At 37.5% G+C, this 16,533-nt stretch overlaps 1 protein-coding gene across 1 annotated transcript; it reads right to left on the bottom strand.

Moving 5' to 3' along the window:
• Nucleotides 1-5,832: 5,832 nt before the first annotated feature.
• zgc:63972 (protein CutA homolog) lies at nucleotides 5,833-16,476 on the bottom strand. The gene is made up of 7 exons (XM_059358217.1): nucleotides 16,338-16,476; nucleotides 16,069-16,244; nucleotides 15,434-15,582; nucleotides 13,366-13,425; nucleotides 11,992-12,037; nucleotides 11,862-11,911; nucleotides 5,833-6,236 (listed from the first exon to the last, which is right to left on the bottom strand). The coding sequence occupies exons 2-7, from the start codon at nucleotides 16,171-16,173 to the stop codon at nucleotides 6,134-6,136; spliced, it is 513 nt and encodes a 170-aa protein (XP_059214200.1). The 5' UTR covers nucleotides 16,174-16,244; nucleotides 16,338-16,476; the 3' UTR covers nucleotides 5,833-6,133.
• Between the last annotated feature and the right edge of the window lie 57 nt (nucleotides 16,477-16,533).

Raw genomic sequence — 16,533 nt, 5'->3', positions numbered from 1 at the left:
TCTTGGTCTACCACGAGGGCATATTATTTAATACACATCTAATTTTTCATGAAGCAAAAACTTTTAAACATGCAGAAAAGATTTAATTTTATTCTAAAATATGCATTCAGATGAAAAAGTAGATCATCCACTCTTAGAAGCAGATCTGGGATGCTGAATAATCATGTTGCACCTCCTCAGGAAAGAGCAGTTTTGTGTTTGGAGAAGCTCCTCCCAGCCCATCACCTACATGTCTTCTGCTAAGATATTCCTCCTACCTACAATGTATCGGCCTGCTCCAGCCCCTTTTGCAGATTGTGCCACTCTGCACAAGCATTGCACTTCTTCCAAAATTGCAAACTAAAGTGAAGTAACAAAGACATGAATGGTGGATGCTGTAATCGTTGCAGCAATAGCATGAGACCCCCAATTTTCTTAAATCTGTTTTCAGAGGAAGATCTCTCATGCTATTCATCTGCAAATATCTACCTGTAAGGGCCAAACTGTGCAGTACAACTCTTTGCTGGATCCAGTGAAGGAGAATATAGTGTATAAGAGGTGTCACAGGCATCATTACATGTCATTTCGCCCACTTTTATCTTAACATTGCGTAAAATAACCAATTGAACCTTGTTAAAATAAAAGAACAGCCACACTTGACTGCTGTACCTTGATTTTCCTGTATTCTGTTGCTCAGCTTCCTGTCAGAGGTTGCACGCCATGTTATGTTGTACTTGTTCACAAGATTTCAGATTGTTCAATTTAAAAAAAAAAAAAAGTAAAATGGGATCATTTAAATGAACAGAAATCCATCAATATAATTGAACGCCCTGATTCAGGCATATGCTACCTCACGACCGTTGCGCTCTTCCAATGAATGGCGCCTGGCTCTGCCCCCCGTTGGTCCAAGGCAATCCAAACTCTTTGCATTTCTTGTTCCCTGCTGGTGGAACACACTACCAGTTCCTACCAGAGCAGGGGCGTCCCTCTCTACCTTTAAAAAAACTCCTGAAGACCCAGCTCTCCATAGAGCATCTTCTCTCCTAGCACCACATGACAATTCTACTCCTTAAAGAATTGTCACTAGCACTTATTGATGCACTAATGGCTCTTATTGCACTATACCTTGATTGCTTTTATTCTTCCTGTAAGTCGCTTTGGATAAAAGCGTCTGCTAAATGACTAAATGTAAATGTAAATATAATTGGTAAAAGCTATAGTATGTCCTTGTAGGTTCAGCAAGACAAGCCTATCTCAAGTTGAATTTGTTTTTTGGAGCAGAGCAGCTCCAATAGTATTTTTTTAATTAAGCTTTGAGTTCTCACAGTCCCCCTTTCACTACCATGTTGACCTCTCTGTCGAGTAGCCAACTATTTTGATGTTACACGGTCGCCCATGAAGTTGAAATACATTTTTTTTAAACTTCTTTCCATGAAATGATTGTGACAATGTGATTCATTCTTGACAGATAAAGTGTATATCTTCTCAAAACTTTATTAATCAATCTCTTCCAAACATATCACAATGAAAATGAAACCACAATTATTGTGCGACCATGTAGACTTACTTTTTAATGTAATGTTAATTAATGCAAAAATGCTGTTTTTACCCTCTCAAATTTTGAGATTTTATGCTTTTCTGTGTTTAAAATATAAGCTGTATATATTTGGGTTTTGGACTGATAAAACAAGACATTGAAACATATCACCTTTGGCTTTGAGAAGCAGTGATGGACATTTTTCACTATTTTATGACATTTTTTAGGCCAAAAGATTGATTAAGAATCCAATCTGAAAATTTAATGATAATAAAAGTAATTGTTAGTGTCAGCCCTGGTGAGGAAAATAAAATAAACAATAAGGGATATGATGGGATGTGTGTGTTTAATGTTTAGTGAGTTTGTAGACCTTATTGCCCACGAGCCAAACCTGGGTTGCAGTGCTGTTAGACAAAACTACAGGACAACACAATGTAAACTGGGAAAAAAAGCATGTTTTGGTGTGCTGACTACACTGAAAACTGCATTCATATAAGCTACAGACTACTTTTCTTAATTATTAATATTTTTAAAACTGCTGTGATGCCAATTTATACACGCAGTTAATAAAAAACTCCTTAGCTTACAATCCCTACCCTGCTGGATCAGATAGCTCTGTTTGTGTGTGTGTGTGTGTTATTATCCCCAGTTTATTGAATTTCTCAGTGGGAGCATGTTATCAGCGTCTGTTTCTTACAGCTTATTCTTAATTATCCTGTTTGTAAATCTGCATCCCATGGAGAATTTAATGACACACAGGGAGAGAAGGAGAAAGCCATATGTCTCTTTGTTTACACACATTAGTTAGTTTTCATATAGAAATATATGTTTTTTCTTTAATCGCCTCAACCAACGAGGCTTTGACTGAACGTACTGTATAGAAAATAATTAACAGTGAGTGAGAGAGACTGTATACACAAAGTGTTTGACGATTTAGTGGAGTAAAAACTAAATATGCATCTTTATACTTGCTCACTTTATAAAGTCGAACCTCGTTTCATATTAAGTAGAGAGAAAATAATCTCCACAACCTCTTAGTACCTATCTTTTTAACATACATTTCTTGTGATATCTATGGTACACATCATTGTATTTTATATGGTAGAGCTGGGTGGTCTTCTCTTCAAGAGGTATTTTTTTAACCCTGACTGGAAAATCACCATACAACCTCCCTGAACTGCTTCATCATTCAGATGCATTTTATCAGACACGCTCTATGACCTGACTCATACTTCATGTTCCACACGTTCGGTCTTAAACCTCCCAATCTCTATTGTAACTGCATTTTACATTTTAATAATTTAAATGTATCCATATAAACTATCTAACCTAATTGAAACATTTCAGGGCTTTCTCCATACAGTGCTTAACAGATTTATTAGACCACCTGTAAAAATGAGAATACATAAATATTTTTTAAATCTTTCAAAAGTTTGTTTAAAAATTAAATATTCCTATTTATTAAGGAAATAACAAAGTGAATTCACCTTTTTATACCCAGATTGTAGCCGGGTCACTGGGCTTCTCTGAGGAGTCAGAAATTAATCAAGCAGAACATTCAACCACTCATTTTTCTGTTCAGGAAGCAAGTAAATAACTATAATTTAACATCTTAATCAAGAAATAATAATGTGCTTTACTATTTTTTTTTTTTTTAGAAAATAGTGAATTTGAAAATTCATACATAACAATAGCCATTATATTTTAGCATTAAGAATATAATTTCAGTTAAAGAGTTTCTGCATACTGGTGTATTAACCATTACAGAAACATAAAAAATGATTTTGGTAATAACTAATGTTGTGAATTTAGGATAGCTGTTGTATAAACCGGTGGTCTAATAAAATTGTTAAGCACTTTACATGTATTTTTTAAAATTATTTTTATTCATCTATCAAACTATCAAGCATTATATCAAAATGTAGGGTATTTTTTTCCTACATATTTCTACATACTGTATTTTGAGATTATAATTATTTTTTATTAATTTATAAAAACCTAGTTGCAAAATTGTAGGGCTTTTTGCATATTATTCTACATCTTGATAATCCTAATTTATCTATCAAATTGTTTCCTTTAAAAAAGTTTTAATAGCTTTTAGTATTTTTCTTTCAAGAGTGTATGCCTTTTCTCCGTCATTAAATCTCTATATTTAGTTTTTCCTTCTACAGGGTAGCCACTCAATAAATATAAATAAAGGTTGAATGAATGAACAATTCAAAAATAATAGGCAAGCTGCATTAATTCAAACTGACTCTGATGTGAATGTCTGGCAGTGGTGGCATGTTTATTGAAACACCACCATCTAGTGAACATTTAATCAAATTGCAAGATCCTCTTTCACTTTGTGCAATATTTATTCCTCACAGTGTCATTCATCACTTGAAGGCCATAACTACTCACAAAGGCACACAAGCATCTGTGCATTTATATATATACACTCACTGATGTGAATAGGTACATAAGCACTGAAGTAAAAAAACAACAACCACATACACACATAGCCACCCATTGACCTGATCTCTGGACCTAGTGGGGAGGATTATTTTGGCTCCACAGACACAACACCCGACTAAACCATGTCTGCAGTTCCTTTGTTAGGGCCTCATGCCGGAAACACTTTCTGCAGACTGAGGCTTAGTGCATATTTTTGTTTAGTGAGGTAAGCACGCACAGCTGACCAGTATAACCCTAAATATGGCATGGTATAACTGGCAGATTTGCTGCAATTTAGGATATTAAAAGCAAATTTTAAAGTCTAATTAATTAAACCTCTGCAGCCGTGTACCATATCTCTAATCCATATTTGTGAAAGAATACAGATAACAAGACCTGCGATGCTCTCAAGAAGTATAGCCCAAGAGCTGATTAACAAATTTGCTTGTTTTTGTGATTAAATGTAAGTTTAATTTGTCAAGACTTCGCCTGTGGGGATCAGGGATGTGTTTCCAGGGGAGACCTGCTCAGATCAGCATCATGATATACAATGACAATGAAAAAACTATGATTAAGTATTAGAAATACAAGGGAGAGATGTTAATTTATCCTCAGGAGTGCTGATTAATTTGAGGCTGTACAAGGTGGTAGGGAATTTTTCTTAGTACGAGCTGCGCTAACTTGATACAAACTACTACTAATACTTATAAATGCAATACACAAACAGTTGTGTGTCCTCTACCAATAAAGGAAGTCTTCTACAGCCTGACAGATCAATAATCTATTGAACTGTATGTACATGCAGATTGATCTGGTGCCATGTCTTTCTGAGTGTTTGCTTGTCAAGTTTCTCTTTTTGGGAGGTCTAAGTCTTTTGGAAAACAACTTTAAAAATAGTTGACTTTCATCATAACCTGAAATTCATAATAATAAGTAGTACAAGCTTGCATATATGCAATGTTATGTTCAATAACAATGCTTTATCAAGAAAACATATCTTTTTTTAAAGTTTTTTAATTTTTTATTAATGCAAGCTTTTTATTAAAACTATTATGTTAAACCTGACTTAATTTCTAGAAAGTGATGTAACCTCAAATTAATAAATATATAAAAAGCAGAAAGGGCAATAATGCATAATGAGGTGTAGGCAAAGAATGCATACTATAAAGTGGTGATTCCTCAACTGAGACCATTATTTTCCAAATCTGGGCACCTTTGACTGTAATATCTCACTGATTTAATGGCAACGATAGTCATCCAAACCGTATGACCACATGAATGTGTTCCTACAAACAAACCACCTCGTATTCCACCCATGAGAATGCTTTCTAAATTACCACCCCTACTGTGGCAGACCATCCATTCCTCATACCTAAACTAATAATTAATAATAATAACACATTTGATTTATATAGCGCTTTTAAAAGGTTCTCAAAGTCGCTTAACATAATACATGATGTAGCTACACATGGGCTACGCAATGAAGTTAATTTACATAACTCCAAATAACAATGTTGACTTTTGCAACACTGGTCTCCTGGGCCCTGTTTGTTAAAGCCATCCACTACCCCTCATTCCCAGAGAAAGTGGACCTTGTTGTGCTTTATATGCCAAACTCTGGCTTAAACCTCTGCCTCTGCCGTTACACTCCTTAACACCACTTTCACATTGGTATCCTTCATATTAACTAAAGCCACTAGAGGGTGCTTCTAACTACAAACATAAATATGGGTTCTTTTTATCTGCTTGACAAACCCATTGTCTAAAGTTTGTTTGTGGCCAGTTTAACCTGTGCTACTGTAGGAGAAGTACGTTTATGGTTACCTACAGCTTCAATTTGCATAAAATTTGTGAATTGATTTGAAACGGACCAGTTGACATTTGTTTGAGGTGTCCTGTTACGCAGTGTTAACTTACACCTGCCAGTCAATAAATATTTTCAGTGACTTTGGTACAAAAAGCTCTTTAAAGGACTGAAATCAAATCTCCACAGTACAAAGTGGAATTTACAATGAAAAGGTCAGAGCAACAAAATAGTGTAAATGTCACGTATTGAACTTTTGTTGAACAGAGTGCTTTATGAACCATTCAATCCATCTCCAAACAACAGCCTGTATGCTTGGCTCAGAGTCCTTGTTCAGCTGCCATCATTCAGAAATTGGCTTTGTTTTTAATGATGGATCAGTCCTCTGGAATGGCTTCATCCATCCACTTCATGTAGGCCAAACTGCCGTCCTCCACCGAGAAGCTCAGGACTTCTGGGTTTGCATAGGGGTGGATGGACCTTGATGGGACCCACACAAACACAAACATGTAAGTCATAGAATATAAATAAACCCAACAGTAATGACACATTTCTGTACTAGGCAAGGGACATTTATTTGTATAGCACCTTTCAACTAAAGGCACTTTATTGTGCTTTATATGAGACATAAAGGTAGGGAGACAAGATATAAAAGAAAGAACAATGCAATATAAAATAATAAGGCTGTTCTCTCCCCAAAAGACGAACCCATAGGTCGTTTGTGCAAGCAGCTTTTTAAGGCCCATATTTATGTTTATTGTTAGGTGGCGTCCTCTAGTGGCTGTAGTTCTTCAGATGGGAGTAAATAAGGAATACAGGTGACAGAATATACAGAGTGACAAAGTCCACAGAGGGAAGAGGCTGTGGTGGGTGGATGGGTCAAACAAACACATGACTCAGAAGACCGCTGCTTGTGGCCCAAGTTAGACCAAAAGTCATCGTATTATAACTTAACATAGCTAATGTAACTACGATTTCCTGCCACCAGTAGGGGCACTAAATAGGAAACACTCCTGTGGGTCATATTAGAGGGCAGGAACAAACGTATGTGTGATCGTATGGGTTGGAAGACTTGTCAAAAAAGACACAAAATCACCTGTTGATATTTTCATATAAATATGTGCACTGTGCTGTCTGCATAAATAAGTTCAGATACGTTGTTTTCCGTAAGGTAGTGGGAGCATGTAAGTGTTGAACAGGAGAGGCCTGAGAATGGAGAGTTGGGGGGACTCCACTTTTGTGTATGCAAATAGTCTCTGTCCTAAAAAATAGGATTCAAAGGAGATCAGCACTATGCCAGAAATTCCCACCAGTTTTCCAGTCTGGTACAACTGTAATATGCTGTGGTCGCCGGTGTTGAATACTGAGATCTAATAATAAGGCTGAAACTTTTCCACTGTCTGTGTTTTAGTGGATGCCATTCAAAAACCTTTACAGTCTCTGTGCTTTGGTTTGGTCAAAATTCTGACTGTAAAACACCACAACAATTATTTCATAGCAGGAAGGTGTTAAGCTATTGAAAAACAGCCTTTTTAATGACTTAACTTTGAAATGGGAGGTTTGATATAGGCTTATAATTGGTCATTAGTGAGTTGTCAAGATATTTCTTTCTCTAAGGAGTGGCTTATTAACTGCAGTTTTTAGAGCCTGTGGGAAATAGCCTGTGAGTAGAAAAGTGTGACTATTTGCAGATCTGATGCCATGCAGTTAAAACATTGTTGAAATAGCCTGTAAGCAGTATATCATGACAGCAGGAGGAGAATTTCAAATGCTGCACAGTTTCCTCCAAGGTTATATGGTTTATAGGATTAAACTGGCATGCTGTTTTAGGTGCATGTAAGGACAATACAGACCGTCTACCTGATGTGGAGGAACTGACAGCTTGTTTCATTTTCTGTATTTTGTCAGTAAAGAAGGAGGCATTCATGGCATAATTTAGTGCATTAAATGTCCAAGGGCTACTGACACGGGAGGGCTGATCAGCCAGCCAACGGTAGCAAATAAGGCATGATCATTGTTATTGCTCTAGGCAGTTATGTCAGGGAAGAAGGACGTGCATTCCTCAGTTCTAAATAGATGTCATAATGAGCAACCTTCATTCTTCTTTTCAACGCTTTTAAAAATGTTTTTACGAGCATGCCATTCTTCAATGGTACCTTTGTCTTACCAGAGACTGCCATTGCCTTGGAGAGAGCAATGGCATCAACATTTTTTCAGAACTGAAATGATCAACAAGATAATTGACTGACACAAAAGTGCCCTGAGACAGTTATCTCAAAGGAAACACAGGAATGATCAGAAAGAGCAATTTAAGTCACCACAGCCCACAGAAATATTTCTCTTAACATTTCCAAGGCTGTGGTGGAGAGATGATGATGAGATGGAGTTGTTCTTTTGTTTGTTCTTTTACCAGTATTGGAAATCTCTCCGATAAAGCCTGAAACGTTAGATCGGGTATCAGGGCATGCACAAATCGATGCACCAATCTGATATCATATTATCATGTCATTTATCAGCTCATTTACGCTACATAAGAACAATAACAAGATGTGTCACTCGCTTGCCGATCTATACATCCTGCATGACTGATGCTACGGATGTAGACTATAGAAAGAAATGAGAAAGAAGCAAGATGGCTCTTACATTAGCTAAATTCATTTGAAAACATTATTTCTATGTCCAGAATCGAGGATGGAAGTAGCTAACGACTGTTTACATTTCTTTCTCATTGAGAGTAGGTTTTGAAGTAAAACATGGTGTCTGAACTTCTCCAGATGGAGAGGATTAAGCCCAGAATGCCTCTTATTGTGTGTGGGCTTTGGCATGTGCTGAGTCATCCAGTCCTGGGGGTTGTTAACATCAACATCAATAACTTCACAGTCGAGGTCAATGCACATGGTAGACAGCTGTCAATATTTAGGTGACCTCTAGATCTTTAAGCATACAACACATTAAAAAGAGGCCCATTTTTCATGAGAAAACTGCTTGCATTAAAACAAAACTCCATCTCTTTTTTACGCACTCTGGCTTTGTTTAAAGAACTGAAGTTGGGGTTGGTTGGCTGGTTAAGAACTGCTGCACTTATCTTGGTCTAAAAAAGTTTGAGTGAAAGATAAAATGGGGTTGCACTGATAACTCAATCATTAAATACGATTTGCCTGCCAAAGACCGGCCATTTATTAAAGCTAAAGTGTTAAAAGCATTCTTTGCCAATTTAAAGTGGACTAATTGGTTTGAAATTTGATAAGAGCAGATTTAGCTGAGTTCATTTTATTACTCCTGAACAAAAAAAGAAAAGGAACATGCAGTTCAGAAGAAGATCACAAAGACCTGGGAACTGGAGGGTAGCCGGTTAAAATCCTAGACGGACCAGGTTTGTAGATACAGAACTTTAGGCACCAAAACTACTTGTGTAAGGTTAGAAAAACTGAACAGGGTTAGGGTTACAAGAAATGACTTCCAAACATAACTTTCAATGGGACACAGGTGGGACATGAACACTGGTTTCCAAGTCTTCTGGTTCAAACTTGGGGTTTGTTTAATCTATCCACTGTCCCTTATGTGACATTTATACTACGCTGCCGGTCACTATTTCGCGTGAAAGCAATGTAATTTCAGTGCATCAGTTTTCATCTGAAATCATGTGAACTATTCATGAGAACAGCCTGTCTCTTTAGACATTTGATGCATGTGTGATTATAAATAGGAAAATAACAACAGAATTAAATGAAATTCCCCAAGGGGACAATTAAAGTACATTATTAAAACAGACTGGTGTTTCACAATGTACTCGGTTGGGGTGAGGGCCCACAAAGTGGCAGTGACGCAGAGGGGAGAATTTAATGGCAGCACTAACCAGTGATCCCATTCTATCAATGAATCCCTGAAGGGATGAGGAAGGGGAAAGGGGAGAGTCGAGGGAGGAGGAATTAGGAAACTGATTCATGAGCTGGTTGTCAGCAAGCTGACATTGAGGCTGTGTGCACCATCTTTGGTGTGGCAGATGAGTGTCACAGCTGAACAAGAAAGCTCCATCAGTACTTTAACTCCAGATCTGCTTGGGTGGAAGCCACCTGTCCTGAAAAGATGCCTACGTCTCCAGGACAGATTGAAGGTATCAATGCAGTTGATCCCTTTTAGACTGCAAGTATTGCCGAGCCATGTGTTCAGTGATAAGAATCTGCTGAACCTGTTGATCCTTCCATGTGGATCAGTGGTCCAGTAATAAAAAAACGGCCTTCAACGAAATCCTGGCTTATTGCTGCCCTTTGGCCCCAACATATCAAAGGATGATTTATTTCAGTGTGTTTGCTTATCAGCTTATCAACGGATGTTTCTCTTTAATGCGGAAGACCATCGCATCTGCAATGTAGCATGTTTTAGTGTCTTATGTTTCTAATAATGGAGTCTCCCACAACCAGAGTTATAGTCTGAATCTTCTCTATAGAGGCGTTCTGACCTTTTCTCTGCATGAGACTTTAACATCTCCACTTTCGCTTCAAGGAGATGAATTAATGTTTCAAACCCGTTTTCCTGTTCCATGCCTGAGTGTATATGGTTGGTCTTTATGCCCACCTTTGGCTGTCTGCCAGATGTCCTGGGATGACACTGGCTGAGCAGAATACATGAATTTTCCCCTCTGTGAGAGAACAGTCAAACACTTATCTATAGGTTTTGCACCCAGATTATCTCAGCAGGTAGAAAATCCCATTAACAGCAGATTCATTCACTGGTTTTGCCTAGGCGAGTCTTGGGAAAGGCACGGTGTCATTTAGACACAGCTGTCAATCTAAATCTTGTCGAGCTGAGAGGCAGTAGACATCGGCAGAGTGTGGTGGAGTTCAGAAGATGTCTCCAGTATGAATATCCCTGTCTGGTGTATGACAATTTTCTGTAACGGTTTTACACTTTTTTCTACACTTTATTGATTCTGATGTGCAGAAAAGTGTAGTGGGTCCCAATGTACAACTGTCTCAGTAGACTACTAGTTTGGATCTGTTAACGTTCAGGGTAGAATTTCATAAATTACCTTCCCAAAATATTTATTATTCATAGTATTTGTCCTTAGAGATTTAGTAGTTTGAGAAAAGTAAGAAGTATGAAAAAAGTGGCAAAAAAAGTGAGAAGAACCATTAGTCAGTTAGTCTGACTTGGTTATTTCAAGTAGTGTGTATGTGACATCAGTATATACCAACTTTTGTAATCAGTTACATTCGTGATCAACAATTTAAACAAACATCCACATTCAAAAGCAGATATTTCCAGAGACAGAGACTGCCATTGCCTTGGAGAGAGCAATGGCATCAACATTTTTTCAGAACTGAAATGATCTACAAGATAAGTGACTGACACAAAAGTGCCCTGAGACAGTTATCTCAAAGAAAACACAGGAATGATCAGAAAGAGCAATTTCAGTCACCACAGCCTTAGAAATATTTTTCTTAACATTTCCAAGGCTGTGGTGGAGAGATGCTGATGAGATAGAGTTTCCAGTATTGGAAATGTCTCCGATAAAGCCTGAAATGTTGTAGCAACTCATCTGTTTCTACTTCTCTCACTGACCCTCTGCTAAGCCCCGCCCCTTTGCTGTTCGCCGCTGCTACTTTATCAAGCTGTTGGAGCGAGCATGGAGGCCACGCTGTCTCAAATGCTCCCCTTGAAGAAATATTATCTAACTTTTGGAAAATTAAAATGCTATTACAGAGAGAGAAGCAGACTGAAGGGTCTTATATGTGTTTGTAGAATATATCCAGGATGTCAAACTGACTCTGAAGTGAAAACAGATTAAAAAGATAAAGATAGGAGCTAAAGCCTACATATCAGTGTAGAAGTGAAGCGCCACATTACCTGGCGATTGAGACAGAAGATGAAGAACATTGTGAAACACGGCAGGTGCTCACTGGATGTCCAATTTGTTAACATATATAGCGGAGTTATTTCAAGTGACACAATGAGGTTGAAGTTGAAAATAACTGCAATGAACCTTGAAATCAGCTCTACAGTTGCATACCCAGCTTAAGCATTATGTTAGTTTGAAAGTAAACAAACATTGCATGTACATTTTTCAATAATGTGAAATAAGTATTACATAAAGCAGCCTCTCACCTCACATAGTCTATGACTTGCTGGATCCTGGAGGTCTTTGTTTTCACCAGCTGCAAAAACAGTGACATCTCATCAGCATTCCTGGTGAGTACAAATGTTTATCATAAAAGCAATTTCTCATGAAGCTTACCATCAGAACTTCACTTGCATCCTGGATTTCACCTTTCCAATAGTACCTAAAGAACCAGAAAACCCAAGACATTAGAACTGCACCGCACATCTACATGAGGGATGGTGAATCAATAGGGGCTGAAAAGTACCAGTGCACAGTGAAGAGCCTTTGAATTCAGTGAAAAAACGCTTTTGTGAACAACTGTATTTTCCGAAATAACACAACAATCAACCTTGCCCAACCGTTTATTATGGCCGCTGAGATTCACAGTGATACTGTCAAACTGTTCCAGGCAGGCTTTTATGATGTCAAGTGCAAAACTGCCTCTCTGCTTTTAAACATGGTGCTTTTTTCGTCTGGATTATGAAAGACAGCAAAAAACAAAATAAGAGCCTTTATTTAAAGATGTGAAATGTCAAAATAAATGTTGAGATGTAAGGCGAAATAAGCCTGGATAAAACTGAAAGTCCTTCATTACACAGGTAAACACATAAAATCCCTAAAAACTCCATCAACACTCTCACCCCTAAACTAGTCGTTAAAGCTGACTTTTTACTTTTCTGGTTATGCATTAACAGGAAAGCTAATCCATGCATACAAACAAATGACCACTTTGAAGGCTAACTCAGTTTCTAGAGCTGGGAAAACTGATAAAAGCATTAAGATGCAGCCCAGATAAACTGGTTTACAGATAAACAGCTATGCCAGGGAGAGAAAAGAAGAATATGTGTTTATGTGAGCTTAACATGTGAGGGACATTATAACCACTGCAAAAAACATTTTTTGGCCCTGTAATTATTATTTCAATCATCTATATAAATCCTACAAAGAAATATGAATTCAGTGCTTTTACTTTAAAATAGCAGTTTTTCATGTATTGCATTACTTAGTGATTGTTTGTTATTATGTGTCCTCAGTTGTGTATGTAAATTGAATCATTCGTTCCAAGTAATATTCACTAAACCAGTTCATTGGCTTAATTAGTTGATATTTCCAAGTAAAATGTAATTGAGGGACATCAGTGAATCTGCAATTTACTTGTGTTTTTTTCATTAAAAAAAACCAAGTGGTTCTATTAAATAAATATTACTTAGAAACAACCTGAGTAATGATTACAAACACTTTCTGTGTGGAAAAACTTGCCTAGCTTTTTTTAAGTAAATGTCACTCCAATTTTTTTCAGTGTAGGTTTTGTGTTGGTGCCCCAGTTGGCTACACAGTTGTGTCATGGTAAGGGGGAAAATATTGTATCCAGCTTTGTCACAGAGAGAAAAGAAGAACATGTTTATGTGCGCTTAACATGTGAGGGTCATTATCACTATGTTATGTTTTGTGTTGGTGCCCCAGCTGAGTAGAAAGTCGTGTCATAGTAAGAGGAAAAATATGAATTACATTGTGGAGGTCCTGGAGAGAATGTTAACGCTGGCTGCAAGCCGCCGCTCCATGATCGCCCTGGAAAGACGACAGAATGGTCAGGAGCGTGAATGGAAAAGGGGGGGGGGGGGGGGAGACATGGAAAGAGATGATGTAAAAATTAAACACTTACAAGCCACCAGCTGTTTATCAATTACAGCATGAAAGCGAGCCCTTACATTATGTTGCTCTTCAACAAGGCCGCAGGAAAAAGGACTTTTATGCACTAAATTCAGAAAAGATGTTAAAGTTTGCTTGCTAAGCGGATATTATAGTTTATTACCAGCTCAGTCGTGCCCCCTCCTATAACCGGTGGCTCCGATGGAGGTGATTTACATATCTGGCACCCACACTGTGCACAGCTACCTCCTATCTTGACACGTGGTAAATAGATCTCATTTACATGCAGCTAAAATGCCAACAAAGGAGATGAGAGTGCAAACACAGCGCTCTATATTTTGACAGGACTTCTCTAGGAAAAGTCAAACTTGCTGTATGTCTGCCTGATAAAATAAAAAAAAAAAATCCAAATCCATCCCAAAGCTAAGGAATTTAACAAGCATGCAGAATAAGGGAAAAGTTTGACTTTATTTGGCAAAAACACATTTTGTTGCATTGAGTAAGATCTGGAGTTTGATACCATTGATACCAATCTCTGTCTGATCAGTAAATATGAAGCTTGGGCGAGCAGCCGGTTAGCTTAGCATAAACACTGGAAGCAGAGGGAAACAGGTGGCTTGGCTGTTCAAACAACCAACCAGCACTTCATAAGCTCACTAATTAAATAGTTTTATCTCATTTATTTAATCTGTGCATAAACTGAAGTGTAAAAAAACACGTTGTGGTTTTCCTGGTCAGATGCAATGACACCTATAAGGTTGCCAAGTAACCAGCAGGAGTATTTTCATGAATGTTTTTGTACAGATTAAACAAATAAGATATAAGATGACAAGTTAATTATTAAGATTTAGAGGTCCCAAAAGGTGAAACAATTCCTTTGACATACAGTATTTGAGCTGAATTGTTTATGGCAAAACACTACAGGCAAGAAAAAATGCCTTCTCTTAGACTAGTGGAAAGAAACCCCACTACACTTTGTCATTTGTGTCAAAAAAAAAAATTGTGTTAAACATAACATTTCAGAAAACTGAGTAAGTTTGGTGTTGATGATACATTTTTTATTCTATTTACTTGAAGTTTCCTGCAAGGCCGTTTTCTCAAACAGATTTTTCCCCCAATACTCTGAGACAGAAATCTCCACTTCAGTAGCACTCAAATACCCAAGTTTTATAGTATATTCTGAAGGTTACAGAAAAGAAGTTCATATACAACAGCACATTTTGTTCCTTAAAACTAGTGCTGTTCTTAGTCCACTAACACCCACACATACAATTTGGTTGACTAATTGATTAGTTGATTTAAACTGGCAAAAGTCCAGTTGATCGACAAAAAATCATGGAAAAAGCACCAATTTAAACCTTGATATGAATGAGATGTGCTCATAAATTTCTTGGAAATTCAGCATGAAAAAAATAAAACATAACAAGTAACTTGTTAATAAACTGGACTTTGTCTATGAGTGGGCAGCCCAACTGAAAACATGGAAAATATAGATTTTTTATGGCTGTTCTAAAATATTTTCTAAATCCACAGAGCGATAAAAAAGTATATTAAAATTTTCCTTTGTAAAAACCTTTGACTCTAATACATGCCGGCGATATTAAACAAGAATTTTGAACCTTGTTATATCAATTGTTTCATTTTCTGTTCTGAAAATACATGCAATTTTAACACATACTTGTTGAGAGAATTCTTGATTTTCATATTATAAAAAATATATTTTAAAAAATGAATAATTTAAAATAAAATAATGAATAATAATTTAAATTTAAAATATCTTGTAATGCAAAAAATATGAATTAATATGAATTATTAATAAATGTAATTAATCAACTGGGGAAGTTTAACCTTTACATTTATAACCTTTTTTTTCTTTTTCTTTTTCTTCAGTGGGTTGATGACTGTAAGATGTACCCTGGTAATGTACCTGCCAATGTCCTTGGCTGCCTGTTCGTTGGGGCTGTTGATGAGAAGGACACAGTGATGGCCTGGCACGTAGCTCCCTGTGAGGGCTGAATGAAGCTGGACCCCAATGGACCACAACCCAGGATACATGGACACAGTCAGGACCAAGACCTGGAGATAGTTGAGCGGAAAAAGATGCAGACAGTTATCCAACAGAAGTGAGGAGCATGTTTCTGATGTCTATATCTGACATAAATTATTTGGTTGTTTCATGTCATTTTATGTTTGGATGAGGCAAAGCTAAAACTCAATTTAATTATGTGCTGCCCTCTGAAAGGATTGCCCTGTTTGGATTGGATTGGATTGGATTCAGTATTTATCCTCTTATTATTTGGCGCTGTCTGTCACAGATAAATGAGTATGGGCCTTGGCTTGGACGCAGTGACCAATTTATAATCTGTCCTACTTCTCTGCACAGCACAGCATCCCACAGCCAGACATAGCTTCACACAAACATGCCAGAATAAATACAATTAACAACAATTTAGTATTTACGACGCCAAAGCCTCTTTGTTATGAATTACTTAGGACTTTTTTCAAAGTTTAAAAATGAGAAATGGTTATTAAAGTGTGTGGAATAATGACAGTAGCTCTTACCAAACATGACATCAGCAGCACCGAGCGGAAGGCAGAGAGGAAGACAGGCTCTTTATGGCATCGCTGGAACAGGCACTCCATCCTGCTAGTGGCAACAAATGTCATTCCCGGAGTCCGACGGGTGGAGATAATAAGCGGGACAAACTTCGTTCATAAACCCGCTGAGACTTTTCCCCCTGAGATAATTAGTGTTCCGTCATTTTTATATGCATTTCAGCCGCGGTTAAACAGCTGCCGCGTGAGAGAAAAACATTCAGAAAACTAATTACCTTTACAGAAGGAGTGCATTGTGTTGACAGGTACTTTGGGTCCTGTGGTCAAAGGCACAGATAAATCTCCGCGCCGTTCAATTGGCTGCTTGACACTTCCTGACACGGCGGCGACCAATAAAATTGCCGGTTCACCTTCGCGTGCCCTGCCTCCGGGCTCCGGGTCATAAACGGATTAGGTTTCTTTACTATATAA

Source organism: Centropristis striata, chromosome 19 (assembly GCF_030273125.1).
Source record: "Centropristis striata isolate RG_2023a ecotype Rhode Island chromosome 19, C.striata_1.0, whole genome shotgun sequence".
NCBI lineage: Eukaryota > Metazoa > Chordata > Actinopteri > Perciformes > Serranidae > Centropristis > Centropristis striata.
The sequence above is the reverse complement of the archived record's forward strand: the minus strand, read 5'-3'. Positions and strand labels throughout refer to the sequence as shown.